This window comes from Phycodurus eques, chromosome 19 (assembly GCF_024500275.1).
Source record: "Phycodurus eques isolate BA_2022a chromosome 19, UOR_Pequ_1.1, whole genome shotgun sequence".
Taxonomy (NCBI): domain Eukaryota; kingdom Metazoa; phylum Chordata; class Actinopteri; order Syngnathiformes; family Syngnathidae; genus Phycodurus; species Phycodurus eques.
Genome location: NC_084543.1, coordinates 13,866,508 through 13,893,217, shown reverse-complemented (window position 1 = coordinate 13,893,217; position 26,710 = coordinate 13,866,508). Strand labels below are relative to the sequence as shown.

Genomic DNA, 26,710 nt, shown 5'->3' with positions numbered 1-26,710 from the left:
TCTCTTCATCCTAATGCTTCTGGTCCTTTGTCCTCCAGGCTGCCATCCCTAATGCGCCTAGATGCCATGGCAATGGAGACCTTGTGTGTGGGAAGTGTCAGTGCTATGATGGCTGGTGAGATTCCCATAAATAAATGTCATTAATTAATTATTTTTTGGACCCGATTAAGAACAATTTCTTACTCAATGTGTCTTTGTTCTGTCTTGGTGTTTGGTTTAGGTTGAGTACATTCTGTAACTGTTCAGCTAGTGCTTCAGCTCTCGACACCAGCCTGTGTATCGGTCCAAGTTCGAAAGAACCTTGTTCAGGTCGCGGGGATTGCCTGGAGTGTGGAACCTGTGTGTGCTACAACCCTGACCAGTTTGAAGGGCCTTACTGCCAGTATGATAGAACTCAGTGTCAGCGATTCGGAGGCTTCCTCTGCAATGGTACAGCAGTCTTTGCCACCTGAACTGATCATTTAAAACATTTGAAATGAACCAAAATACAGTTTTCAGGTTTTATGCTAAATGGCAAGTTTGCATCATCATTATTTCCTTCTTTGACCTCATCAGACCGGGGCTCCTGCATTATGGGTCGCTGTGTATGTTCTGATGGTTGGGAGGGAAATGCTTGTGAGTGTCCCAAGAGCAACCAGACCTGTCTGGACAGCAATGGGGTCAGTTGGACCATTGTCTTTTTTTATTTTCATCATGTCATCGCGCATGTCTGAAATGGATATCTTACTGTTGCTACCTGTTTTAGGGTGTGTGCAATGGACGTGGTAAATGTGTTTGCGGCCTCTGTGAGTGTCCATCATCTGGTATTGAAACCTCTTCGACATGTGAGCCAAATTTCCAGGTATTTTCTTTCTTTTTTTTTTTTTTTTAAATGTACAGTATGTGTGGTTTTATGCAAAGCAATTTACATTGTGGCTCAGGAACATACTGTACATGATTATGCATGTGTATTAATGATGCATACTCAACAGCCACAACATTAGATATGAATGTGAATGAAGTATCATTTTGGTGAACTTTTCGTCTCCATCGTTGGTTTAAACATTGTCCTTTTTTTAAGTACCACCTAAAAAAAAATAGCTCTCCAAGTACTTCCATAATGCCTAACATTATTATCGTCGCGTAGTAGGCCCAAGTGTTCATCATAAACGAGAGAGAGGTTGTATTCCGAAAAGGTACATTCAATATTATTGTAACATGGTCAATATTTGCACTGTACTTAAACATAGGAAAGAAAATTTGAGAAAAACTCTACGGAAATTATATCCATCAATCCATTTTCTGCACCGCTTATCCTCACCCAATCGCAGGCCAACTGATATAATAATTCATTTAAAATGTCTTGCACATTATTTTATAAAAAAAAATTATACCTGAATAAATGTTTAAAAATGAACATTTCTTAAAGATTAAATGCAAATGTATTGAAATCAAAATTTAAATACAACTGAATTGTACCTTGGCAGTGATTATTATTATTATTATTAATTTATTTTGCGTACCACTGGTGGTACTCATACTAGACATTGACAGTCACCAAGCTACATTAGATATAAAATTATACATCAACCTCACATTATGATGCAGTTCAGTTCCAAGGCACTACATATTCCAACCGCTATATTAAGCATATTATTAACGTCTTACAGTATGTCTCTGATAGTCTAAACAGAGCATTTTATCTTTGTGGGTCTTAATTTATGGTCAGTGAGTATAATTATATTCCACATTTGTTTGACATTTGTGAGATGATAAATTGCTTCTCAACATAAAGAGACACGTGAATGTCAACTCCATCAGAATTTGTACTTTATTTTAATTTTTTTGTCATATTTACAAATGTATACATGCTTGCAGTTTTTAAACTCTAGTTCTGGTCTGCCCAGGCCCAACTAGGTGTGTGCGAGGCTACACGGAGTTGTGCTCAGTGTCAGGCTTGGAAGACGGGAGAGAAGAAGGACAAGGAGGAGTGTGATAAGTGTCCTTTCACAGTCATCATGGTGGACGAACTCAAAGAAGGTGCTGGAAATAATTGTTTTCCACACACACTCCAACCTTTGTTAAGTTCGTGATTAGCATTACATTTTGCAATCATGCCAGTAGTTCGAAACACTACAACGTGTGTATTTTCAGCGGACAAGGTGCTTGAAAAGTGCAGTTTCCGTGATGAGGATGATGACTGCACATACCACTACACGGTGGAAAACCCCAAAGTTCCGACATCTAAAGACTTGGAGGTTCAGGTGCTCAAGAAGAAAGGTAATTATTTCACTAAAAAAAAAAAATCCAAATGCAATGATAGCATTACCTTGGCAAAAGTGACTATTCTTTTGCTGATGTGTAAGAATTCATCTAGGGCAGGGGTGTCAAACTCTTTTTTTGTCTCGGGCTGCATTGTAGTTATGATTTCCTTCAGAGTGCCATTAGAACAGTGAAACCATATAAATGTTTAATCCTCAACAAAACATATTACCCTTACACAACAAATTGAGGGATAACTAGTTTTGGAATCAGGAGACAAGGATAATAGTTTGTTCAAGTATTGTTTAAGTTACTTTAGAAGAAGGGTTTTTAAACAGAAAAATGCAATATCTCAACATTATTGTTTATTATTATGACAATTTGGAATTTGGGTACAGATTTTAGCAAAAATCACGGAAGTTGACGAGCATGATTTGCTTTCGCGGGCCGCATAAAATGATGTGGCAGGCCGCATCTGAGTTTGACACCTGTGATCGAGGGGATCTTTTAAAAATGTTCTGCTTTGTCCCATCATTGAAATTGTGATAATGGTAAAAAAAGCTTTGTTAGAGGAATGATACTTTTGTCACTTGCACTGTCCGCTGTGTATACTGTAATTGTCTTATCGCTGATATTTTCTACTCTTTGGACTTTTTTTCCAGATTGTCCCGCCGCCAGTCTCCTCTGGTTGCTCCCTCTCCTCTTGTTCCTCTTGTTGCTGCTGGCACTTTTGCTGCTCTGCTGCTGGAAATACTGCGCCTGCTGCAAAACCTGCTGTCAGGTAAGAAAATAATATAGACGGTATGGACATAGGTTTTGGGCCAAACCCAAATCATTAATGACAGATCAAGGGTTGGGTAGGACTCCTGAGTTCACCCTAAATCTTAATTCTTCACTTTTACACAGAGGTGGATAAAGTACTCACACAGTACTGATTCAACTCCTTTACTTATGTAAAAGTTAAACATGTATATACTCTGAAATTGATTTTGTCCAAAAGTGAAGCGTAAAAATACATGTTTACTATCAATTATATAGAATACAGATTGTGATAAGTTGGCACAACAATAAAACACATTTTCAACACTTTATATTGGTCAATAATTTGTACTAATAACATACGCACGTGGGGCTTGACCAAAATTATCGATTTGTGAAAAAAATATTAAATTGTCCCAATTTGTACATAGGTGGTTTCGCCCCATTGCCATTGAAGTATTCTCTCTGCTCTGTGGGAACAAAGACTACTCCCGTTGGGGACCTTTTCTGCTTTTTGATCACAATTATGTGCATCTCTTCCAGTAGACCTCAGTGCTGCCCAGCATGTTGCCACAAAGCATGGTACAACACTAAAGACGCGCAACTCTAAATTTGGGCTTGCCTCTATGCTGTAAAAACCCAGAAAAACAATTGCTTAAAATCAGACATGAAGCAAGGGAACACAGGATTTTTAAGTTAGAATAGAACAGAAAGCTTTTGTCATTGTACAGTTACACTGAAACTAATACTTTTTCATTGTGTCTCTCCAAAGAGCTGCCTTGCCCTGCTGCCTTGCTGTAAGAAAGGTATGATGTCGTCAAGGAATTGATTTTTAAATCCTCTCGTCTCCCACGTAGGTGCATATTGATGTCTTTTCATGTTCCTTCAGGTCGCATGGTTGGATTCAAGGAGGATGAGTATCTTCTCCGCCACTCTCTGCTCACCTCAGACCACCTGGACACACCTATGGTGAGGACAGGCCCTCTCAAAGGGACCGATGTGGTTCGCTGGAAGGTTACAGATAATGTACACCGAAGTCCCAACCACCCTCAGGCTCTTATCAAGCCCAACCCCAAAGAAATCAGTGAGTGCATACTGTATGTTTACAGATGCTGTATCTTCAAGAGGGACTGAATAGTCTAATTCCATCTCTCCTCCTTAACAGTTCAGTATCCAATCTCCCTGCGGCTTAACAGGCGGTTTTCCGAGAACTTGTCTCGTCCTGACTCCAGAGATGCAGAACAGCTTCGTAAAGAAGTAGCAGATAATGTGAGTTGGCGTCTTTAGTGGGTTTGGTGTCCATGTGGATGAGTGTACATACCTCTCACTGCGGTCTTCTCATTCAGCTTAATGAGGTCTACAAGCAAATTCCCGGGGCCCAAAAAATGCAAAAGACCTCATTTAGGTAAGGTGTTACTTCACAGAGCGTACGGTTTACATGCATATTCTGCACTGTCTGTTTTAATCAACTACTTGTCCGTTTTTGTTGCAGAACGCAGAGAAATGCAGGGAAAAGGTAACGTCTATACTGATATACAGTATATTTCTGTGGTCCCAAAGCACACAATTGTCTAAGCCTGACCCGCTTGTGATCTCCAGGCAGGACTACACCATCATGGACACCATCCTGTCTGCACCTCGCAGCAGCTACCCTGATATTGTCAAGCTGACGGAGAGAAATGTCCAATCTGGACACTTCCATGACTTGAAAGTGTTGCCTGGCTACTACACTGTTGCTACAGACAGAGGTGTGATGGAAATTGTGTATACCCTATTTCAAGCTACAATAGCTAGTAATTCTACCTTGAAATTACAGTTCTAAAATGGTATAAGGGTTTATAATATGGAGATTTGCGTAACTGTGGCTCATCTACTTTAATAATAATTGTAAGCGTTGGTGGTTTGCCCTGGACACCTTGCATGTTGGATCCACACAATGTGTGTGTCAAGATATGATATTATTACACAAAGAATTTGTGGCAATGTTAAACATGTACGTATATTCATTGACTTGGCTTTTTTTTTTTTTTGGCTGTGTCTTAGCTGGTTCACAAGTGCACATTTACAGCTATTTGGTCGTAAATATATTTGAGAACTTTAGGAGAGTCATGGGGGGGGAAAAAAGACCAATATTGGTACTTCACACGGTGTTCACTTGGTGTTAATGAGCTGAACTTGCATTGTCAATGATTTTTAGTTTAATTAACTTGTTTCTCCACAGAGGCTGCAGGAGCTATAGAATTCCAAGAAGGTGTGGAGTCGCTGGATGTACATGTGCCACTCTTTGCCAAGGATGAAGATGATGACAAGAAGCAGCTGCTGGTGGAGGCCACAGATGTGCCGCTGGGCATTGCCCAAATTGGAAAACGCTTAGTGAACATCACCATCATCAAAGAACATGGTCAGGAGACTTTCAGTGACTCAACAGAAAAGCTGTCAATTAAAATAATGAAAATGATGTCATGATGCAGTATAATATGCGGATTGTACTAATGGAGTCATTTACTTCATCTCCCAAGCTTCCAGTGTGTTCTCCTTCCTCCAGCCGGCCTATACCTATAGTAGACAGGACGGGGTGGCCAATATTCCTATTAGTAGAGAGATTATTGAGGACGGACGCACACAAGTCTCCTATCGTACACGAGATCTCACAGCCAAGGATAAAAAGGTGACCACAGTGTACCAATGCAGTACCCTGTTGGAGTAGTGGTTCCATACGCATTCCACTAGAAAGGTTGTGTGATGTAATTTCAGGATTACGTGACTGTGGATGGAGACCTCACTTACGGTCCCGGTGAGACCCAGAAGACTGTTCCGGTTCGTCTGCTGGAGTTGGGTGAGAAAGATGCCCTCCTGGATGACAAACAGGTCAAACAGTTCGTCATGGACCTCAGTAACCCGCGACAGGGTGCCAAGCTTGGCCGTTACCCTAGAACTACTGTCACAATCGCTGACCTACCAGGTAAGAAGGAATAGATTGTCCAGAAACATTTACACCAAACCGAGTGATTCCCAACCACTATGCCGCAGCACCTTAGTGAGAGATCATCAAATGTGCCGTGGGAAATTATCCAATATCACCTAATTGGTCTGTAAATCATTACTTAATTTACTGCAAATAAGGTATCTTTGTTCATCTATCTATGCCAGCAACATATAGTGCCAGGTAAAATGATTAAATGCTGTTCCAGATGGCAGAATTACAATTAACTTTTTGTGGCAGTTTTGTTTTATGTGCTGTGAGATTTTTGCAATGTCAAATATTTGCCTTGGCTCAGTAAAGGTTGGGAAACACTGCCCAATGTAAATTCCTGACACATTCATTCTCTCCTCCCTTGTTTCAATATTAATCAGACCCCAGCGTCATGATGTTCAAGAGAGGCACCCAGAACTTCACTACATCTGACCCAAATTACACCATCCCTGTGGTACGCACTCGCAACCAGGACAGCCCCGCTACAGTGAAATGGCGCACAAAGAAGGGCCAACGCTTCGACCTCTCCGGCCTTCTGAAGTTTAACCCTGGAGAGACGGAGAAGAATATAGTGATCGATCCAAGATCCCACTCTGCCCTGGGTCAGCCTGACTCCTTCCATTTGGAACTGTTGGAGCCAAGTAGTAATGCCACAGTCGGAGAGAGGAAGACTACAATTGTCAATGTTGTCGAAGGAGGTTTGTTGTGGTCTAGTTTTACAGAGTTTTTCAGTACAAAGTTAGGATAAATTGTTTAAATAGCTTCATTTTCCTTCATTTCCTGTAGCTCCAAGGTCACCTGAGATGGCCCAGATGCAGCAGAAAGGCTTTGTAAGTCCCAAAAACACATCGCTTGGTGGTCGTCTTCTTGCTCCGGGAAATCCTAGAGCCAAAGCAACTGGACCTAGAAGCATTCGCCTCAACTGGGACCCACCACCCGGTAACCCCCTGGGATACAAGGTGCATGAAATAAAGTTTAGCTCTAATCTCTTCAATTGCATAGAGAGTGATTCTCAAATGTTGTATCTTTTGTTTGCATTTGTATTTTAGGTCAAGTATTGGATCTATGGCGACCCAGAGAAAGATGCTCAGGTCTTAGATGTTAAGACTCCTCAAGCTGAGCTGACCAACCTGTATCCCTTCTGTGACTATGAGATGAGAGTGTCTGCCTACAACGCATTGGGAGATGGCAATGATACAGACATTGTTGCCTGTCAGACTCTGGAGGATGGTAAATGAGTCGTTCCCTCATTTGTTGGGTGTTCAGCGTTATTGGAAAACAACAGTCATTGGAAGAGGCTGAGTTCTAATATTATGTATCTGTTTTAATTCAGAAATGTTCTCGCTTTGTTTTCCTGCAGTGCCTGGTGAACCAGGCCGACTTGCCTTCAATGTCATCAGCCCAACAGTCACTCAGCTCAGTTGGGCTGAGCCTGCAGAAACTAATGGTAACATCACTGCTTACGAGGTCATCTACACACCTATCGACGATGATCTGAGTAAGGCAATCACTGTATTTTTCGAAGCACACACTGTCAGTCTGATATGAATGAAAGCCTAAGTAGACCTAGATTGCCTTGAATTCCAATCCTTAAATACACTAAGTCGTTTGGACAATAGTATATACTATAGGCTATTTTCAGAACCCTGATCAGAATGAATCCATCCAATTTTTGTACCAGTAGGTCACTGTGCCACCAGACTGAATCAGAAGAGCGAAAACAGAATTTTAGGCAGGTTTTATCCTCACAAATGGTCTTCTGGTCAAAACATAGTGACACTCCAAAGTTTGTAGACAGTACAAACATAGGGGAAGCTAACAGGAGGGCGACTCCTTTTTCTTATGTTCAGTTCTTTTAATGGCCCAATGTCCCAGTACCTTTGTCCATGTACTTTAGTGTGTTTGTATTTTCTTTGTCATCATGTTGTATCTCTGTCTCTTCTCGTATATAGAGCAAGTTGGTGCAGCTAAGAAGGTGAAGATAGACAACCCAAAGAAGCGAATGCTCTTAATTGAGAATCTTGTGACTGCGCAGACCTATCAGTACAAGGTCCGTGCCAAGAACAGTGTCGGGTGGGGCCCTTACAGAGACGCTACCATTAACTTGGCGTCACAGCCTGCGAGACCGCTGTCCAGTGAGTCACCATCCAACGCACCAGTTCCTGAGCCTTCTTTACTTGCTAAATGTCGACTCCCTTCTGTCTGTTCTAGTTCCCATCATTCCAGACGTCCCAATTGTGGATGCCGAGGCAGGAGATGAGTATGACAGCTATCTGATGTACAGCAATGAGGTGCTGAAGTCTCCTGCAGGGTCCAAGACACCCAGCGTCTCTGGTGATGGTGGGTAGCTAGACCCCAAACCACAAACAGCCCATAGATACATTGATCCACCCATTGGTTTATGAATGTGTGAGCATCTGTAAAGCGCTCTGGGCACTGTGATGGTGTAAGTTAAAGTGCTATATAAGTGTAATCCATTTACCATAGAAACACACTATAATAGTGAGATGAGAAGTGAGTGAAAGAGCTATATGGATAGTACAGCATCCTCAGAATGTAGGCTATCAACCCAATAAGGACCCAATACAAGTAAACAAGATGTGCTGTGGTATCATAGCCCTGTCACAATAAGGACTGAACAACTCTTCTCTTCCCATCCATTCATCTTTTCTACAAATTTTCCAATGCATCATCTTATCTGCAATTGAAGTGAATCACGAATACTTTCATGGAACACGTATTAGAAATTGGCTTGTACATGCAGGTCAGTGCTTCTGATAATTTTTCCAGCAGAGAAGGCCTTGCTGGCCGTGACGGCTCAATGCTCATGGAATGGCCATTCGGTATATGATGTTGTCCCATCAGTCAGTTATGACTGTTTGAACAAAATTCATAGTTAAGCAAACCATTGACCACTTTTGCCTACCATTCTCCACTTGCTTGCTTCTCCCCCTTCCCTCATGACCTCAATTTGCAAGACTGGAAATATGTCAAGTTGGTCGGGTCCAACCTGGATCTCCGAAAGGTGTCGTGGAAAAAGCGAGTGGAAGTCATCTCCAACAGTCGGCTCAGCACAGACACAGAGAGGAGCACAGATGAGGCCCCATACCCCAGCTTCACACAAACACCCGTGCCAGGTGAAGAGCACTCCATCAGACAAGCAGACAGGCAGCCGGCATGCCAAATGTCCCTCTACCCTTAATATTGAAATTGTGCGTAGTCCTAATACAAGCTTCAGCCTTTGTCCCTTTGTCCTCAAGTTGGCACCTATCCTATCTATCCTCCTGGCTTATGCCGAGAGAGGAGCACTTGCATCAACTGCACCGGCTTCCAGTTGATGATCAGAGGCAGGCTTACCCCCACCCCACCCCCACCCCCTCTTCAAACACCTGCCTCTGTCTGTCCTCTCACATCCCAGTGGGAAGGTAGTAGTCTTGGGGCAGCTTGCAGGTGTGTATAAATGCTGGTTGTTATGGAGACAGTGGATTTTAAAGAACGCCATTACCCTCGTTACAGGGCATTTTCCATAGTGACACTTTTTCTAGCAGTTTTTAAATCCACATCTCATGGAACTGCTTTGAAGCTTGCCTACTCTTAATGTGTTTCTCAACGGAAGGGAGTTTTTAATGCTTCCAAAAAAACAGCAACTGTTCATTTCATGCCAACCTACAAAGCACCAGCATTTACAAAAGTAGACATTCAGATTCTGATTCTGATTTACGTATACACACCATGCGCATGACACAAAATGTGTTTTTCGGTCACTCAGATAAAAATAGTCACTATTGAGTTCTAAATAGCTTAGCTTCATTTCTTTTTCTGAATTGAGTTTTCCACCCATTCATTGATGATTAAGTAGTTAAACACTACAGTATTCAATTTAATACCAATACAGTATTCCAATAAATTTGGAGGTACACCTTTGGTATTTACCAGGTGTTAGTCTTCATGGGATGCACAGTGTAGCGTTTATGTAAAAACAAAATTTGGAATAGCTCAGAATTTGAATATCAATTATAAAATGTAATCAAATGCAAGAAATGTATCAAAAAATATACCAAACAAAGAAACTAAAATATACTTGAACAATTAATTTACTATTGTGGCTGTAGTTTGCATTGGCATAGAACTGCATTATCATAGCTTACTCAAAAGAGTTATTAGAGAGCTTAGCCCCCTCTCCTGTTGCCAACATTACATTACCTCAGTATTATGTATTGTGGTTTTGCACATTTACACATTTACTGCACAATACAACCACAATAATCAACATATTATTCAACGAATACCTCTCTGACAGTGTCAGTCATAATTAAGCATCGTTATTTTTGTAACGTTACAATTACAATGTTGTATTAGATCTTCTAAGATTGTGCGGGTGTACATATTTTTGTGACCTGTGAATAAAAGCTGTTTTAGGGCACATTAAGTGAAGTTCTCAAGATACTACAGTATTTTCTGGTGAAGTAAAATGATTTTATAACACCCATTGCCTGTGGATGGCCCAATAACAATGCTTTACAATGACTGAGCGGCACAACTTGGCTAACTGCTAGTCTTTCCGCTAAGGAATTACTTCGAGTAATATGTTCCATTATCCGAATGCAGAAGAAAGCGATCAGCTGGCATTCAATCAATCTGTCTGCTGACAACTCTGGCTCCTGTCTTACTGTTTCACAGATTACATGATGAACGGAAAGTGGGACCAGAACTTCCTATTCCCAGGCGGTTCTGTCACACGCAACTTGTCCACATCGTCCTCTCCGATGTCCTCTTTGAACTCTAACTACAGGGGCGGCTCATTTACCACAGAAACAACCACCAACTACATGTCTGGTAAGATAGATACTTTTGATTAAAGCACACACGATCTAATCTGTATTCATCCAGTAGTAACTCTCCTCTCTTCCAACAGGAAGCCCTCGTAGACCCGATATGATGGGTGGAATAGGTGGAGTGGGTGGAATGCACACATCGGACGTCATCATGAGGAAGCGCTCAGAGAGGGGTTACACAGAAGAAAACATTCGGGACTCGATCGTTATGGGAGATGTGTCGGGCAAGTTTACAGATCTAGGTAACTTTAGCAGTGGTTGAATTCCAAGTACAGCGTGACTGATACTGTAGATCTTTAAATGCGTTGTCTGAAGAATGAAGACGAAGTTGTCTTGGCAAAACTGTGTAAACGCATGAGCCAATGTCTTGGAATTGGATGCATGTAACAGGCTTGGTGCTGTTGGTCGGTGCTTATAAACAGTCTTTGCAGGAGCTATGCTGACTATCGCTCTCTCTTTTTCTGTCCCCTGGTCTTAACATTCCATTGTTTCCATTTACATTCCAACCCTCCTTCAACCTCTCATGTCCCCTGCATCCTCTTCTTTTCCGCCTCCTCCGCTCAATGTGCCATCAGGTGTGTACGGCTTCAGTGGGTCGCAGAGTACCTCTCAGAGCCAGTTCAGCTACAGCCTGTCTCAGGGTCAGAGGGCCAGGACTCAGTCTTCCGAGGTCAACGAAGCTCTGTATAATCTGGACAGGGTGCTCCAGGGTGAGTATGGCGCATGCAAAGCATGAAGGCTGCCGTTTATTCCCTTTTCTCCTCTTCAAGGATCAACACATATCTCTTGGTGTGTTGGCAATTAAGGAGTCTACACTTACTGGGCTCGACAAGAGGCACTTGCACTTGCAAACTGATGAGATCCAACAGATCTTTTTGAAAAATCCTGCCTTTACTGAGATAACCAATGATCAGTTTTGATTGATGTTGTCAGAAAGGTATTTGTACTGTAATGTTACATTATGTTTGTTATTATGGTTGATTGGCTTTATGTAAATAAACACACTCCCAGTTGAGACCAACATTATTCATACCTTGGCCACAATTTTAGTTCAATTTAATTGTTTGTTGTGGCTGGAAATGACAGGAGAAAGAAATGTTGATTTTTTGTTTTTGGGGGCATTTCTATGGTTTGTTTGACATGAAATATGTAAAGGAAGATTACAGTGCCATCTGATGGAACACTGCTCTCCTGCCCTTAATGCAGACTTGCCTCTGGAATTAAAAATATTTTTTCGAAACAGCTTCCATTATTACTGAACTTACTAAACTTACTGGTAAACTATTCCTTCTCAGAGAAAACAGTCAGTCCAAACTGAACATTGTTATCTTCTAAGGGCAGAATGTTTACTTGGCTCTCATTCTATTTTGCATGCGCGCCTAATCACACGTCCGTAATGCACATCCTATCTCATAGTGTACCCCGTCTCTCATCAGATGCAAGACTCAACCCAGGGGTCCCTGACACCCCCAGTCGACTGGTGTTTTCAGCTCTGGGTCCCACTGCACTGAAGGTCAGCTGGCAGGAGCCCCACTGCGAGAAAGACATCCTGGGTTACTGTGTGCTCTACCAGCCGCTTAATGGAGGTGAGGGAGGGCTTCTATAGTTGGGTTGAGTTGAAAAAGCGGGTGCGGGGTCCCATTCATCGCTGCTGCTTGAAAGTTTAATTGGTGATTATGATATGCTGGTATGGATTTCATTCCATTTATTTGCTTAACTGTGTTGTCGCTCTCTTTTAGGTGAAGTGAAGCGCATCAATGTGACCAACCCGGCGGACAACTCTGTGCTCATCCAGGACCTCCTGCCAAACCATTCGTACCTGTTTAAGTTGAAGGCTCAGAGCCAAGAGGGCTGGGGTCCTGAGAGAGAGGGCGTCATCACCATCGAGTCCGCCGTCGACCCCAAGAGTCCCTTCAGTCCCATGCCAGGTTCCTGCCATGACCTTTAGTAACGGTCACTGCTTTGTACTTAACATGTACAGTCTTGTTATCATTCTCGATCCTTTCCTTGCAGGCTCCCCGTTCACTCTGAGCACCCCGAGTGCGCCGGGTCCCCTCGTCTTCACGGCTCTGAGCCCCGATTCCCTGCAGCTCAGCTGGGAGAAGCCTAGGAAGCCAAACGGAGACATTCTAGGCTATGTGGTCACATGCGAGCAACTGCATGGAGGAGGTGAGGATATCATTACTTTTCCGACAGTCTTCATTTGCTCTTAAAGCTACAGTCAAGTTTTTTGTAGGGCTCCTTAGATGACATTGGAAGCCTGGGAGAGTGCTCATGCTTGGACTGCTCTCCCCAATTTTAATTTCTCATGTATAATGTGCATGAGCACTCCCCCCCCCCCCCCCCCAACTTTTGCCTGGTCCTTCATGTTTTCTTTAAAGAATTGTACCCATCTTACAAATTCTGCCCGGGTAATGAAACATATGAGCACAACTGTGTGTTTTCTCATTTACTAAATAAAATTAGGGCTGTGAATTTCAAAATAAGAGCAAGTAAATAAAAAGAATTACGTGATCAAATAAACTACTTAACTTCAGAATAATTCTTTGAAAAAAACTAACATAATACAGATAATACTTCATGTTTTGATCATATGGGTAAAAGCAAAATCGTGCATTGTAAAACTGCATTATACATAGGGAGAAGGGTTTTCTAGAATTTTGACGTCAAGTTTGGGGCTGCATATTATACATGGGTGTGCATTATACACGAGAAATTACGGTAAATGCACACAAAACATTCAGATATCTAAAGAGTTTAGACAAACACATTAGTACCACTACAAAGCTACACGAGAGGGACGAACAGCCAATGTTGGTATTTTTTTTCCACGACCAGTAGTTAACGTCTCTCGCTTTTCTTTCGTCTAGGTGACACACGTTCCTTCCAGGTGAGCGGAGACAGCGCGGAGACCCGGCTGACAGTCCCGAACCTGACTGAGAACATCCCCTACAAGTTCAAAGTTCAGGCTCAGACCACTCAGGGCTTCGGCCCCGAGAGGGAGGGCATCATCACCATTGAGTCTCAGGATGGAGGTAACCGTTTTATACTAGGGACTGCGAATGCACTGAAGATACGAGTGGAACTATATACTATGTACTGCACAGAAAAGTGAACTTGCACACTCATTGGTGCATTTTCAGACAGATTACAAAAGATTGACTTGGTCGTTTGAGTTCACACTTGAAGGGCGGGGAAGTACTCCAGAGACGTCGTTGTTTGTTTTTGTTAGTATACAAACAATAAAATAGTCAATTTTCCATAATATGCTCCTTTAATATATCTGCCATCTTTTCACCGTAGTATTTACAATACATACGGTATGTCTGCAATTTTTTTCCTCTCATCTGCAGGGGCTTTGTCTCAGTTCAATAATCAATCCATGACAAGGAGGGAAGTTTTCAACATGCCGACTGACGTCAACACCATGAGCAACATCTCACACACCATGATCAACGACCCGTACTTCTCAGGTACAAATGAAAGCAGCACTAATCTGAGCCTAAAGTAACAGCTTCAGCGATGGTTCATTAAGATGGTACACTGATTTAACAGAATAGTAACCCATTGCTGTTGGGAAGCAAATGTATACCATTAGCCTAATAGCAACCAGCATAAGTCATATTTAACTTACTGTTACCAAAACAATGTGCTTGCTGACAATGTGCTTGCTGAAAATGTTTTATCTTGTTTTCAGAAACTATTCAAATATGACTTACAGTAGGCCTCTACTGTATGCTATAATTTACTCTTAGTATGTACCACTGTAACAATATCCACCCATTCATCCATCCATCCAGACTGTGTTGTTTCACATTTGCATAAATCTATCAATCGGGTTCTACAGTATATTTGAGGAAGGCATTTTTCTAAGGCTGTCCCAATTATTGCACTAATAAGAAATTATCTTCTCAAAACAAAACTATTAAAAACATAGCATTTTGTACATGAAATACATGAAAAGAAATCTGCCAAGAGAGCTAGTATGAATTGAATTGATAAGATTCTTAAAATAAGATGTTCTATCTTAAAACAAGTCTTTGCGTCTTGCTTAACTTTTAGGAAAAAAAAGCTAAAATTTAAAATAAGTACAGATCTTTTCACCAGAAATAAAATAAATTCACTAGGCAAGATTTTACGTTTTTGCTGCGTGATTTTATGAATGTAAACTTTGAAAAAATAGGTAATATATAATTGATTTGACTAAATATGTTATATATTGCTGCAATTGGCTGGCAACCAGTTCAGGGTGTACCCCGCCTCCTGCCCGATGACAGCTGGGATAGGCTCCAGCACGCCCGCGACCCTAGTGAGGAAAAGCGGCTCAGAAAATGGATGGATGGATGGATGGATGTTATATATTGGCGGCACGGTGGACGACTGGTTAGCACATCTGCCTCACAGTTCTGAGGTCCGGGATTCAAATCCCAACCCCGCCTGTGTGGAGTTTGCATGTTCTCCCCGTGCCTGCGTGGGTTTTCTCCGGACACTCCGCTTTCCTCCCACATCCCAAAAACATGCATGGTAGGTTGATTGAGGACTCTAAATTGGCCTTAGGTGTGAATGTGTGCATGACTGGTTGTTTGTTTATATGTGCCCTGCGATTGGCTGGCGACCAGTTCAGGGTGTACCCCGCCTCTCGCCCGAAGATTGCTGGGATGGGCTCCAGCACGCCCGCGACCCTCGTGAGGATAAGCGGAACGGAAGATGAATGAATGTTATATATTGCAATATATATATATATATATATATATATATATATATATATATATATATATATATATATATATATATATATATATATATATATATATTATTGTACAATAACCAATTAACATTTTTTTCTGTTAAATCATATTTGTGTTTTCACGGTCAAAAACTGTCACATCAAACCAAATTTAATCCAGATCTGATCCAGATTGAACATTGGGGGGGGGGGGAAACGTACCAATACAGATGTTCAGAGATTTATACCGTATTTCTGATTTCCAATTAGAATCTCAGATTTGAATGTTGTATTTATGTGGCATCTTACTCTAATTTTGTTCACTCCTGCATGAACCCTTTCAGCAGTTCAGATCCCCCATCATGTTTAAATGTTTGACTTTGATTTTCACTGTTCTTCTCTAACAGATGGAATGATGATGACCACGCAGCACACAGAAACCAGTGGCATGATGACCCGCCAAATCACCAAGGAAGTGGTCCAGAGGAGCGTCGTCGGTGGGGCCACCGTCACAAAAAAGATGTTTTACGACTCCTAAAATAACATGCTTACATTTTCATTTTGTATCGATTGGCATTCTAATGGTCCAAATATTTCAGATTCTCTTTTAAAAAGAGTCAGAGAGCTCATACGTGCCTGATGTACAGTATGTATTCGTAATGATGTATGTGTGAGATTGTGATACCAAAAAAAAAAAAAAAAAAAAAAACATTGACACTGTTATGGTAAAAATAAGATGGCGAAAAGGCCATTTCGTTGCATCTGTTACAAACTTTCACCACTTGCTCCGCGAGATTTCTCTTCTATTCTGTATGATTCATTCAAGTTCGAAGGTTCTGTCGTAAACAGCTTTACTTGTAGTAACACACAAACACACACACACAGTGTATTTAAAGCAGGCAGGTAATCTGACTGTGTTTAATCCACTACACACAATGCCCTTGCAACCCTGGTCTGGTAACTTTGTGTTGTTTTGTCATATTTAGAAAACCACAATAACTAATTAAGTTTGTTGTGGATGCTTTTATTCAGAAGGTTCATTATTTGCCTCGAGTGGTTTTATTTTGAATGTTGTGGCACATTAATGGAGTGTTGTGCATAGAATTGAACAATATAATAATATAGTAATCCAGACAAACCAGACAAAATTTAGCAAGTTTGTGCTACTTCTGCTGTATTTACATTGATCATATCTACAAATGATTTCATAAATTGTATTTGGTTTCACATTTTATAAGATGTTTTATACTCAATGTATGATATATTTTACTTTATACTACTGCTGCATTCTCATTGTGCTAATGCATTAAGAGCTGTTCAATTGGAGGAATTGCATATAAGACATAAAGATTGTATTTGCTTAAGTGCACAAATATAGTCAACTTATACTGCATCTTCATTCTATGTTTTTGCTTTTATAAAAACAAAATTTTATATGTTAGACCTAACATAGATAAATGGATGGATTTGAAAAAAAAATCTACATGTATCACTTTTACAGAGATGCACTTGCCTATGTATTTTCTTTATGTCAGATCTATTGCACTTAATAAAGATATAAATTATCTTTTGTATTCCGGTTATTTATTGATGTAGTAGGGTGGGGGGGTACATTGGCAGTGATGCAAAATCATTCAGCAAAGTAGCAAGCAAAGCAAAATTCAACTTATTACATGAAATTCTGTGAACATGCAAGTTGTCGGCTTTAGTTTGCCCTTTTTCTTCCAAAGTAGCTTTGGGAAAAGCACAATTACACTTTTGTGTTTTGCCTTTAGTCAGCATGTTTTTATCAACCCCCATGTACAAAACAAAAGAAAGAAATCCATCCTGCAAAAAAAGCCCTTTACAAATACGACAAATCTGTCAGACATTTAAACTGTATAAAAAGCAATCAAGCTGAAAACATACTGTACACTAGGCAAATACTGTATTTCACTCTGTGATCCATGATGTAACCCAGGGGAGAATGAAGCTCTTTCTATGCTATTGGTGTTTCTATATACATTTTGGATGCAATGGAACCACAGAAGTCGAAGAATTTCCCATTTAATGTCACCGTCATAGGAATATAACTTTTTCATAAACTGAGAACCCCCTATACATAAAACATTTCCTGTAAAGTTAATTAAGGTTTTATGATGGCAACAGTTTCAGACTAATTATTTGACATTGCGTTATTTCCTATGGAAGTGAACCAGTGTGGCATTGTGTTTGAAATTGGTGGTTCCACTGAATTAGATTTTTTTATGCTTAAAATATGCTCATACCAGTGGGGCATCTTCTCTGCTGGTTTAAACACCGACATACATTTGCAACCTAACATTCGTTCCATGAAATTGGACTAAATATTCCCAACAGTCTGTACTTTTCGTTTTGTAGCATTTCTCTTGGTTGCTTCCAGTACATGTGGATGTTAATTGGGATCTTTTTTTTTCATATTTCAGCCTCCGTGTGAGGCGACGACATTCTATTCATTCAGTCATTCAGCAAATTCACCTTTTTTGTTTTTCTTGGAACATATCCTCCATTAATTGCAATTGGGAAAAACTCACCTATCTGCAAAATAAAAGTATTACTTTGGCACATTTTGTGGCATCTCTGGAACTGTGATGAAGTAAAACGAGGCGACTCATTTAGATAAAAGTAGTGCTTTGTCATCATCATGTGGCAGCTATAGGCAATTATAAACCTTTTTTAGGAGGGTGAATTAACCTATTTATTTGCATAATTTTTTTGTTTGTTTACTTATCCTCTGTTATTTGCTGAAAACTCACCTATTTGCTGGTTTTGTGCTCATTCAAAAGCAATAAAAGTATTACTTTGGTGCAATCTTGAGGCATCTCGATGCCAAGGAAGTATTTTGATGTGAATTGGGAGCTTCATTTACACAAAGGTTTGCCACCATCTTTTGGCATTTTGGTGCCAAAGAACTATGATGAAGTGAATCGAGGAGCTTAATGTAGCAAAAAATAGTGCTTTGCAAACAATCTTGTGGCTTCTTGGTGCCAAGAAACTATGTTGAAGTGAGTTGAGGAGTTTCATTTAGTCAAACGCAGTGCTTTGCCACCATCTTGTGGCATTCTTAGACAATTCTAAACCTTTATTGGGGGGGCGTCAATTACTTGCACACCGTCACTTTTCACGGCAGGGCTTGGACATTCCACTGTATTGCATTTTTGATGGTATCTATAACTGCGGTAGTGGTTATATTCAGAGGTGGATTCAGTTGCTTAAATCCGCAGTAAAGGCCCCGGTACCAAATACACAACCAGCCACTTTCTCATATCATAATATGAGATGGAGTTTAAAATTAATGAGTCCAATTAAATTTAACCTACTAATATTTGAAATCTTTTTCAGAAATTTCCACTGTTTGGAGCTGAAATACTTGTTTGTAGGTTTTTTTGTTTGTTTGTTTGCTTTTTTAAATAACAACAAGAGCCTAGTACTATTCCAGGATTGCTGCCGAATATGGTCGACTGCTCCTTTGCTTGCCAAAGAGGTCTCTCAAAGTAGGCTTTTGTTCTACGCCTTTGATCTTGGACACCCACTTTTTGACTATGCTGTAGCCTATTGCAGCTTGCCCATACATGTTTTGCAACCTTTTGAAAATGTTTAGTGGTGGTTCCCCATACAAAGCAAAACATTCAATCACAGCTCTCTACTTCTGATGGGCATCCAGCAATTATGTCATTTCCAAAATGGCTGACAGCGAGAGGACAGGCGGGTGGCCAAGCGGAATGCAGCTTTGGTGGTCGCTGAAGCAAAAACACGGGCATGGGAGGACTTTGGTGAGGCAATGGAGAAAGACGGCGTCTTAGGAGGGGGAAGCAGTGCACCATCAACACTGTGTATAGAGGGGATGGGCACACGTTGGGCACTCCACACCGACACAGTGTCGGAGTGTGAATGTGAATCTGGGCAGTAAAAATCTATTATCCACACCGACACACGTTGTTTTTTGTTACACACGTTGTTTATTATCCACACCGACACACGTTGTGTGTCGGTGTGGAGAATACTTCGAAGACCTCCTCAATTCCACCGACACGCCTTCCTATGAGGGAGCAGAGTCTGGGTTCTCTGAGGCGGGCTCTCCTATCTCTGGGGTTGAGGTCACCGAGGTGGTTAAAAAGCTCCTATGAGTATGGGATACCGAACACCCTGATACGGGCTGTTTGGTCCCCGTACGACCGGAGTCAGAGTTTGGTCCGCATATCCAGCAGTAAGTCGGACTCGTTTCCGGTGAGGGTTGGACTCCGCCACGGCTGCCGTTTGTCACCGATTCTGTTCATAACTTTTATGGACAGGATTTCAAGGAGCAGCCGAGGTGTAGAGGGGGTCCGGTTTGGTGGCCTCAGTATTGCATCTCTGCTTTTTGCAGATGATGTGGTTCTGTTGGCTTCATCAAGCCGTGATCTCCAACTCTCACTGGAGCAGTTTGCAGCTGAGTGTGAAGCGGCTGGGATGAGAATCATCACCTCAAAATCTGAGACCATGATCCTCAGTCGGAAAAGGGTGGCTGGCCCTCTCCAGGTCGGGGATGAGATCCTGCCCCAAGTGGAGGAGTTCAAGTATCTTGGGGTCTTGTTCACGAGTGAGAGAAGAATGGAACGGGAGATCGACAGGCGGATCGGTGCAGCGTCTGCAGTGACTTTGTATCATTCCGTTGTGTTGAAGAAGGAGCTAAGCCGAAAGGCGACGCACTCGATTTACCGATCGATCTACATTCCTACCCTCACCTATGGTCACGAGCTGTGGGTCGTGACCGAAAGAACAAGATCCCGGATACAAGTAGCCGAAATGAGTTTCCTCCGCAGGGTGTCCGGGCTCTCCCTTAGAGATAGGGTGAGAAGCTCGGTCATCCGGGAGGATCTCAGAGTAGAGCCGCTGCTCCTCCACATCAAGAGGAGGCAAATGAGGTGGCTGGGGCATCTGATTCGGATGCCTCCCGGACGCTACCCTGGTGAGGTATTCCGGGCAGGTCCCACCGGGAGGAGACCCCGGGGACGACCCAGGACACGCTGGAGAGACTACGTCCTTCGGCTGGCCTGGGAACACCTCGGGATCCCCCCGGAAGAGCTGGATGAAGTGGGTGGGGTGAGGGAAGTCTGGGCGTCCCTGCTAAAGCTACTACCCCCGTGACCTCGGATAAGCGGTAGAAAATTAATGGATGGATGGAGAGGACAGGCTTAAACAAATATTTAAACCTTCAAACAAGTATTTAAACTACAAACCGTGAACATTTCTGGGCAGTAAAAATCTATTATTAGTAGGTTGAATTAAATTGGGCTCGTTACTTTTTGACTGCCCCTCCTAGAAACGCTGTGTGATGTTGTGTAGTTCAGTTCCAGAGGCATGGCCCAGGACAGAGGCACCGTTGTTTGACCCCTGCTGGCCTGATCACCAGGTCCTTGAGCACCTCCACAGTCCCGAATATGGGGACGAGCTGCTCTGTGAACTTTTCATTAAAGGTGTACACGTGGGAGCGCTTGTCGACGTCATAGAAGGACAACTGGCCCTGCTCATAGTCCAGGTACACACCCACTTTCCTGGGCGCCAGGCTCAGAGGCAGCGAGGTAGCGGGCACCGTCAAGGCCTTCACATCCTTGCCCCTCTCCAGACGCAGGGTCAGGTAGCCCGTGTCTGTGTTGAGAGAGCGGAAACCTCGCCTCACGGCAGACGCCTTAGCCACACCCAGACGCCAGTCCCGTTGGCCCACTTCCACTTCCCAGTAGTGGCGTCCGGAGGCGAAGCCCTCCTGACCCGCGGCGCACCACCAGGCGTCGAAGCGGCCGTTGCAACACGGGACGTCGCGGCGCTCCAGGCCGCATCGCATGCTCTTTTCATCAGTAGAGATCAGCAGGTCTGGGTTGGCTGAGTCTGGGTCCAGCAACACGTCCTCTGTGGTGGCACATGACCAGAACTCAATATTAGAGAATCTCAAGTCTGACATGAGACTTGCTGATCAAGAAGACTTACACACCTGAGGCCTCAAAGATCCAGTTCCACACTGTATAGAAGAAAGACAAATAATATCATGAAGTTATGACCTACTAAGAATATTTATTTTTAAGTAGGGCAACATAAGACTTTTGGGCACTCACTGAATTTTTCTTTTTTTTAAAGACAATTAATCATTGGAGTACATTCAAATACAAATTGTGTTTGTAATATTTTCACTATGAAAAATGTTCTTTGTTACATTTGTATTACATCATAGTTAGATGTTTGGGCTTACCTTTGTACTGTTGTTCAACAGTTATGTTTGTTAGTACCTTTTTATTTCTGTTAGTTTTGGGTATTTTTGTACCCTCACACCTTAGTCAGAAGGTTAGTAACTGTGTACCTTAGCAAGTTAGTTACTGCCTTTTTAGGTTAGTTAGTTAGTTGGTGAGTTGGTACCAACGGGTATTCATTAGTTTGTTAGTTAGTTAGTTCGTTAGTTGGTACCAATTGATGTTAGTTAGTTAGTTAGTTAGTTAGTTAGTTATTTGGCTGGTTAGCTGGTTAGTTAGTTAGCTAGTTAGTTAGTTTTACAGTAGTCCATCACTTCTGCTTACCACCATGGGGTATGTAGTGGACAGCATCTGCAAAGCAAGGAAAAAACATGATATTTCCTCCATCTTCCAAAAAATCCAACATGCTTCAATGCATTTCTTTGTAAATAGATATTGATGTATTGTAGTTGGTAAGAGGACATCTCACCCATGTTCTGGTTTCTCTGCTTTCTGACCAGCCATTCCCTGGTCATGTCCTCCTATAAACACATGCAATGGAAGAGCTTTTTACCTGAGCTAGTTAGGTTCTTTCAACCTTAGTTTGTTTTTCTTTTTTGTTTGTACACTCTAGTGTGGCGGCACAATGGACGACTGGTTAGCACATTTGGCTCACAGTTCTGAGGACCCACATTCAAATCTGGCCTTGCCTGTGTGGAGATTGCATGTTCTCCTCGTGCCTGTGTTGGTTTTCTCCGGGTGCTCTGGACTCTAAATTGCCCATAAATGGTTGTTTGTTTATATGTGCCCTGTGATTGGCTGGTGACCAGTTCAGGGTGTACCCCGCCTCTCGCCCAAAGATAGCTGGGATAGGCTCCAGCACGCCCGCAACCCTAGTGAAGATAAGCGGTTATGGAAAATGGATGGAGGGATTTTTGTAGTGTCGTACCTTAAATATTTATTAACTTTGTATCTTAGTTCATTAGTTACTTGTACCCACATACCTCAGGTAATTAGTTAGTTAGTTAGGCTTGCGACTGACTGAAATTGCCTCACAGTTTAAATGTTTACAGAGTCACCTGTTGTTTGAGCACTTTGACAAACAAAGTTTGTTTTTATTATTTCAATGTGGACATAGCCTGCATATGCACCCAGTCTGCACCAAATTCTCAGGTTCTCAACAAAAAGAGCACGGACCTTGACAGGGCTGTCTGCGTTCAGCACAGCCAGCATAACAAGCTCCACAGCTGGGAGAAGGTTGGGCAGACGACCCCTCTTCCACTGAAACTCCAAGTCGTCCAGCATCATGAGCACCGGCTCGCCGGGCCACACGGTGGGCTACAAGACGAGAATACAATAGGAACATTCACTAAAGGCTTTCTGATGACGGCCTTGTATGATGAGGATGACTGTCAAGGGCAGGGTTTATAGTAATCATCTTTATCAGACTGGGTCACACTTTAATCGTGAAGTGAACACCACTCTCACCTGAGGCCTGCTTTTAATTTCCCGCGTCCACTCCATGATGACCCTCTTGTGAGGCCCCATATCGCACTCCTCTACTGCCTCCAGGATGCAAAGGAGGTGACCTCTCCAGTCAATCTTCTCCGGCCTGTGGTACTGGCAGTCTGACAGGCTGACTGTGGGCTACACAAGACATACAGTGAAGTTTATTGGACCACAACCCAATATAACATACACCCTAATTTGACCCTGATTTCCCCGTGACAAAGGCTCAATTATTGGATGTCTCAAAGTTTATCCCGAACAGTGTGGGGTGTGTTAAAAGTGATTTTTTTCCTCCTCGATCTGCTCAGAAAACAGTTGGGGCAACATTTGTAAATGTTAAACTTTCAGTATTTACGATCGCAACTCCGAACCACCCCCAGTGTGGCCAAGCCATGGACTGTGTGCGTGTGGGTTTGTGTGTGTGTTTAGTGTGCTTTGTTGATCATCTCGAGTACACCACACATAACAGCAGTAAACACACTTTTTTTTCTCATGTGTGAGGATTCCCCACATTTTAAAAATCAATTAAGATGTTAAAAATGGGTTTGTGGTTATGGTACAGTATATGATGCTGAAGAGAACGAGTGAATTTAGGTCCAAATCTGGCAAAAATGCAGATAGAGGATTTTTTTGGGGGGTGGGGGGCGGGTTTCACAGCAGAACCATTCCACCCATATAAAATGAAAATGGTAGACTCCCGTTTCTCTAATCCAAAAATCTAGCATATTTTTCCATAAACCAGAAAGTAGTTTTTTCCTCTTTTGTTGCTTTGTCCATAGAGTCATACTCAACTTTATGACACTATCTACTGTATCTTGGTGGAATATGTTAGATATAGTTGTACCTGCACTTTCTTCTCCAGCACAGTCGCCCACTCCGTAATAAAGTCCCGACACAAACTGGCTGGCCATACGTCCTCACCGGCCCATATATGTTGGAGAATGGTGGACCTCTAAAAGAGCAGCGCAGAACATTGAATCATAATTAGGAATGCAATTTATTGATACTATAAATGCAAAGTTGGACGCTTGGGAAACGCGGGAGGAGGTCACCTGACAAATTTTGCTGAGTTCTCGGGCCAGCTCCATGACGAATAATTGACTCTCCACCAGCAGCTCTTTTTTTTCCAGCCTCACTCGCTTGCGGGACTGCTGGACCCAAGAAAGAACAGATTAAATCGGATTTTGGAAAGCTCCGATTCCGCACAAATTCCACGTCGCACCTTCAATCGGCTCTTGAGCTTTTTGGCCGGTTCAATGAGGAACTGCAGGCATTCCTTCATCATGCTGGCAGCTTTAAAATGGAGGTCCAGGTCCTGTGGAGTGATCATAAAAAGCTTGAGGGGACTGGCACTCGCCCTGCGACGAGGCTGACTCGGCTCACATCGCCCACACAAATCAATGCAATGTAATTTATAAGAGGAAAGAGAGTGTGAGTGGAGCACTGCAGGATTTTCAGCACATTATCAGGTATATGAGGCGAGGAAGAGAGGACAGGAGAGGACACCCACTATCCTACGCACGTACAGGGCAAAGCAAAAATTGCAACATGGTTTTATAACATGTGGGTGGCATCAAAAAAAAAAAAAAAAAAAAAGCAAACCAAAAAAATGAATGCAGGAGCGAGTGTTGCTGTTGTTGCGGGAGCTGTCGAATCAGCAGTCCCTACTCAGGGGGTTTAAATTTCTTCCAATACTGTCCATAAATATTACACCGGAGCGAGAAAATGCTGATTCGTCAAGATTATGATTTTGAATGGGTGTCTTTCAAGACTTAATGTACTAAAAATAGGCGTGTGCACACATACACCTCAAGTGTTGTTTAAGCACCTGTCATTTTGAAATGGATGAAAATAGTGCCCTTTTTGCTGCAACCCATTTTTCATCATTCATCAATATTTAAAGAATACTAATAATCATTAAATCACCCTCTCTGGCATCAGTTTTACCCAAAGTGTTTTGATATTTGAAGGGCATTTGTTTGAGTCTTTGGGAGAATTGTCCATATGCTCCCACCTTAATTAATTTGGGTTCAATCAGAGGCACTTTAAATAGTGGCAGGTGTGTGCTGACCACCATTTAACATGAATTTGAATGTGATTGCTTAATTTTGAACACAGCCACATCCCCATTTATAAGAGAGTGTGTGCACTTGTGCAACCACTTTATCTGTTGTTTATTTTTACTTCCCCACTCTAAAATATATATATATTTTTTTTTTTTTACTGAGTTGAACAGGTTATATGTTAACTAATAGTGGGGGGAAAAAAATTTAAATTATTTATCTTGGTTTAATTTTTGTATATCACAAAAACCTGACCTTTGTGAATAGTCACTGTCCTTGTTAATAGTTATATTATTGACTGTGTTAACAGAAATAAATACATGAGCTGAATATATACTAGTTTTTTTCTTAATTGTATGAATAGCCTTGAAATTGTAGATAGATAGATAGATAGATAGATAGATAGATAGATAGATAGATAGATAGATAGATAAGATCAATAGTTATACTGTCTTAAACCATTAAAATACACATTATTTATTATTATTACACATTATTATAAGCAATTTGTGCATTAAAAGCAAAAATATTAAAGGGTAGTACTGCACTTACATTTTTAAATACATAAACAAACAACAGGAATCCCTTGAATCTTTAAATTATTGGTATTATACATATAATATTTACAAACAATCCATGTATTAGAAACAATTTAGAGCAACAAATCATAAATACAATATACATTACAAAATAATGCAATTAAATGAGTGTTTATTTGTGCTGAGCATGTGTCAGGGGAGTTTTGCGCAGGCGAGGATCTGACAGATTAGAGGAAATCCAGGATTAGCACTCGTGTGTTGTTGATGGACGGCCGCAGGTTGGCTACTGGTGACTTTGTATGCAAACAATCTCTGCTTTACAAGTCAGCGATAGCAGTAACGACGTCACGGCAACATGCACAATTGCTCATATGTACACAAAGGTTCATAGGCACCCCATACAGTAATGCAATACTGAGGTGTCCTAATGTATTTTATATGCACAAATTGATACAATGTAAGGAACATAAACAGTGCACGAGCAGCAGGATATTTAGTCCAATAGTCGGTAGAATTAACAACAATGTGAATGGATGCAGGATATTTGAATTTTGAAGGCACTGACCTTTGAGAGAGAGAGAGAGAGAGAGAGAGAAATATCCGTTCGTAACAACTTTGCAATGTGCCCGCGGTGGTGTGTTCTCCAATTTGGGACTGATTTAGCGCATCCTTTTGATACTCGATGAGTGCTTGGACTGCGACAGGAGCGGCTGAGCGCTTTCTCTTTATCCTTCACGTTGCTTAGGGTGGGATGCAGGTTGGTATTATAACCGCTAAGGGGCGCAATTGCTTGACAAACCACCGATTTTTTAATTTTTTTAAAAATTTATTTTAAATGGAAATTTT

The 26,710-nt window shown here is 41.8% G+C and overlaps 2 protein-coding genes across 5 annotated transcripts in view; one reads left to right on the top strand and one right to left on the bottom strand.

Annotated features, from left to right (window-relative positions):
- The window catches only part of itgb4 (integrin, beta 4), a 30,758-nt gene extending 13,656 nt beyond the window's left edge, over positions 1-17,102 (top strand). For 2 of the 3 annotated variants that reach the window (XM_061706767.1, XM_061706766.1), the window contains exons 12-42: positions 39-115; positions 221-429; positions 556-659; positions 746-841; positions 1,887-2,019; positions 2,134-2,259; positions 2,904-3,022; positions 3,773-3,806; positions 3,890-4,084; positions 4,166-4,269; positions 4,347-4,405; positions 4,493-4,516; positions 4,600-4,748; positions 5,222-5,401; positions 5,520-5,668; positions 5,755-5,962; positions 6,355-6,672; positions 6,761-6,933; positions 7,024-7,204; positions 7,335-7,472; positions 7,927-8,109; positions 8,186-8,314; positions 10,655-10,810; positions 10,890-11,051; positions 11,385-11,519; positions 12,246-12,395; positions 12,549-12,737; positions 12,823-12,978; positions 13,680-13,844; positions 14,163-14,282; positions 15,943-17,102. In XM_061706767.1, the coding sequence (XP_061562751.1) occupies positions 39-115; positions 221-429; positions 556-659; positions 746-841; positions 1,887-2,019; positions 2,134-2,259; positions 2,904-3,022; positions 3,773-3,806; positions 3,890-4,084; positions 4,166-4,269; positions 4,347-4,405; positions 4,493-4,516; positions 4,600-4,748; positions 5,222-5,401; positions 5,520-5,668; positions 5,755-5,962; positions 6,355-6,672; positions 6,761-6,933; positions 7,024-7,204; positions 7,335-7,472; positions 7,927-8,109; positions 8,186-8,314; positions 10,655-10,810; positions 10,890-11,051; positions 11,385-11,519; positions 12,246-12,395; positions 12,549-12,737; positions 12,823-12,978; positions 13,680-13,844; positions 14,163-14,282; positions 15,943-16,073 (4,452 nt within the window). In that variant the 3' untranslated portion in view covers positions 16,074-17,102. The remainder of the gene's footprint in view (positions 1-38; positions 116-220; positions 430-555; positions 660-745; positions 842-1,886; positions 2,020-2,133; positions 2,260-2,903; positions 3,023-3,772; positions 3,807-3,889; positions 4,085-4,165; positions 4,270-4,346; positions 4,406-4,492; positions 4,517-4,599; positions 4,749-5,221; positions 5,402-5,519; positions 5,669-5,754; positions 5,963-6,354; positions 6,673-6,760; positions 6,934-7,023; positions 7,205-7,334; positions 7,473-7,926; positions 8,110-8,185; positions 8,315-10,654; positions 10,811-10,889; positions 11,052-11,384; positions 11,520-12,245; positions 12,396-12,548; positions 12,738-12,822; positions 12,979-13,679; positions 13,845-14,162; positions 14,283-15,942) is intronic. The other variant, XM_061706768.1, reaches the window with a different exon arrangement.
- Positions 17,103-17,114: 12 nt separating this feature from the next.
- zgc:194990 (uncharacterized protein LOC568410 homolog) lies at positions 17,115-26,550 on the bottom strand. 2 transcript variants are annotated; one of them, XM_061706783.1, is made up of 10 exons: positions 26,430-26,550; positions 24,485-24,577; positions 24,315-24,413; positions 24,107-24,214; positions 23,242-23,400; positions 22,951-23,091; positions 22,244-22,295; positions 22,099-22,125; positions 21,522-21,548; positions 17,115-21,439 (listed from the first exon to the last, which is right to left on the bottom strand). In XM_061706783.1, the coding sequence occupies exons 2-10, from the start codon at positions 24,545-24,547 to the stop codon at positions 20,880-20,882; spliced, it is 1,236 nt and encodes a 411-aa protein (XP_061562767.1). In that variant the 5' UTR covers positions 24,548-24,577; positions 26,430-26,550; the 3' UTR covers positions 17,115-20,879. The 2 variants fall into 2 exon arrangements, with proteins under 2 accessions (XP_061562767.1, XP_061562766.1); XM_061706782.1 differs by having other exon boundaries at positions 24,315-24,410; positions 26,430-26,514.
- Positions 26,551-26,710: the final 160 nt, after the last annotated feature.

Excerpts from the sequence above, each read along its gene's own strand:
- zgc:194990 (XM_061706783.1), bottom strand. The coding sequence starts at position 24,547 with ATGATGAAGGAATGCCTGCAGTTCCTCATTGAACCGGCCAAAAAGCTC. Across the intron at positions 24,215-24,314 it reads AACTCAGCAAAATTTGTCAG|AGGTCCACCATTCTCCAACA; the intron begins GTGACCTCCTCC and ends CTGCTCTTTTAG. Across the intron at positions 21,440-21,521 it reads CTGGATCTTTGAGGCCTCAG|AGGACGTGTTGCTGGACCCA; the intron begins GTGTGTAAGTCT and ends GTGCCACCACAG.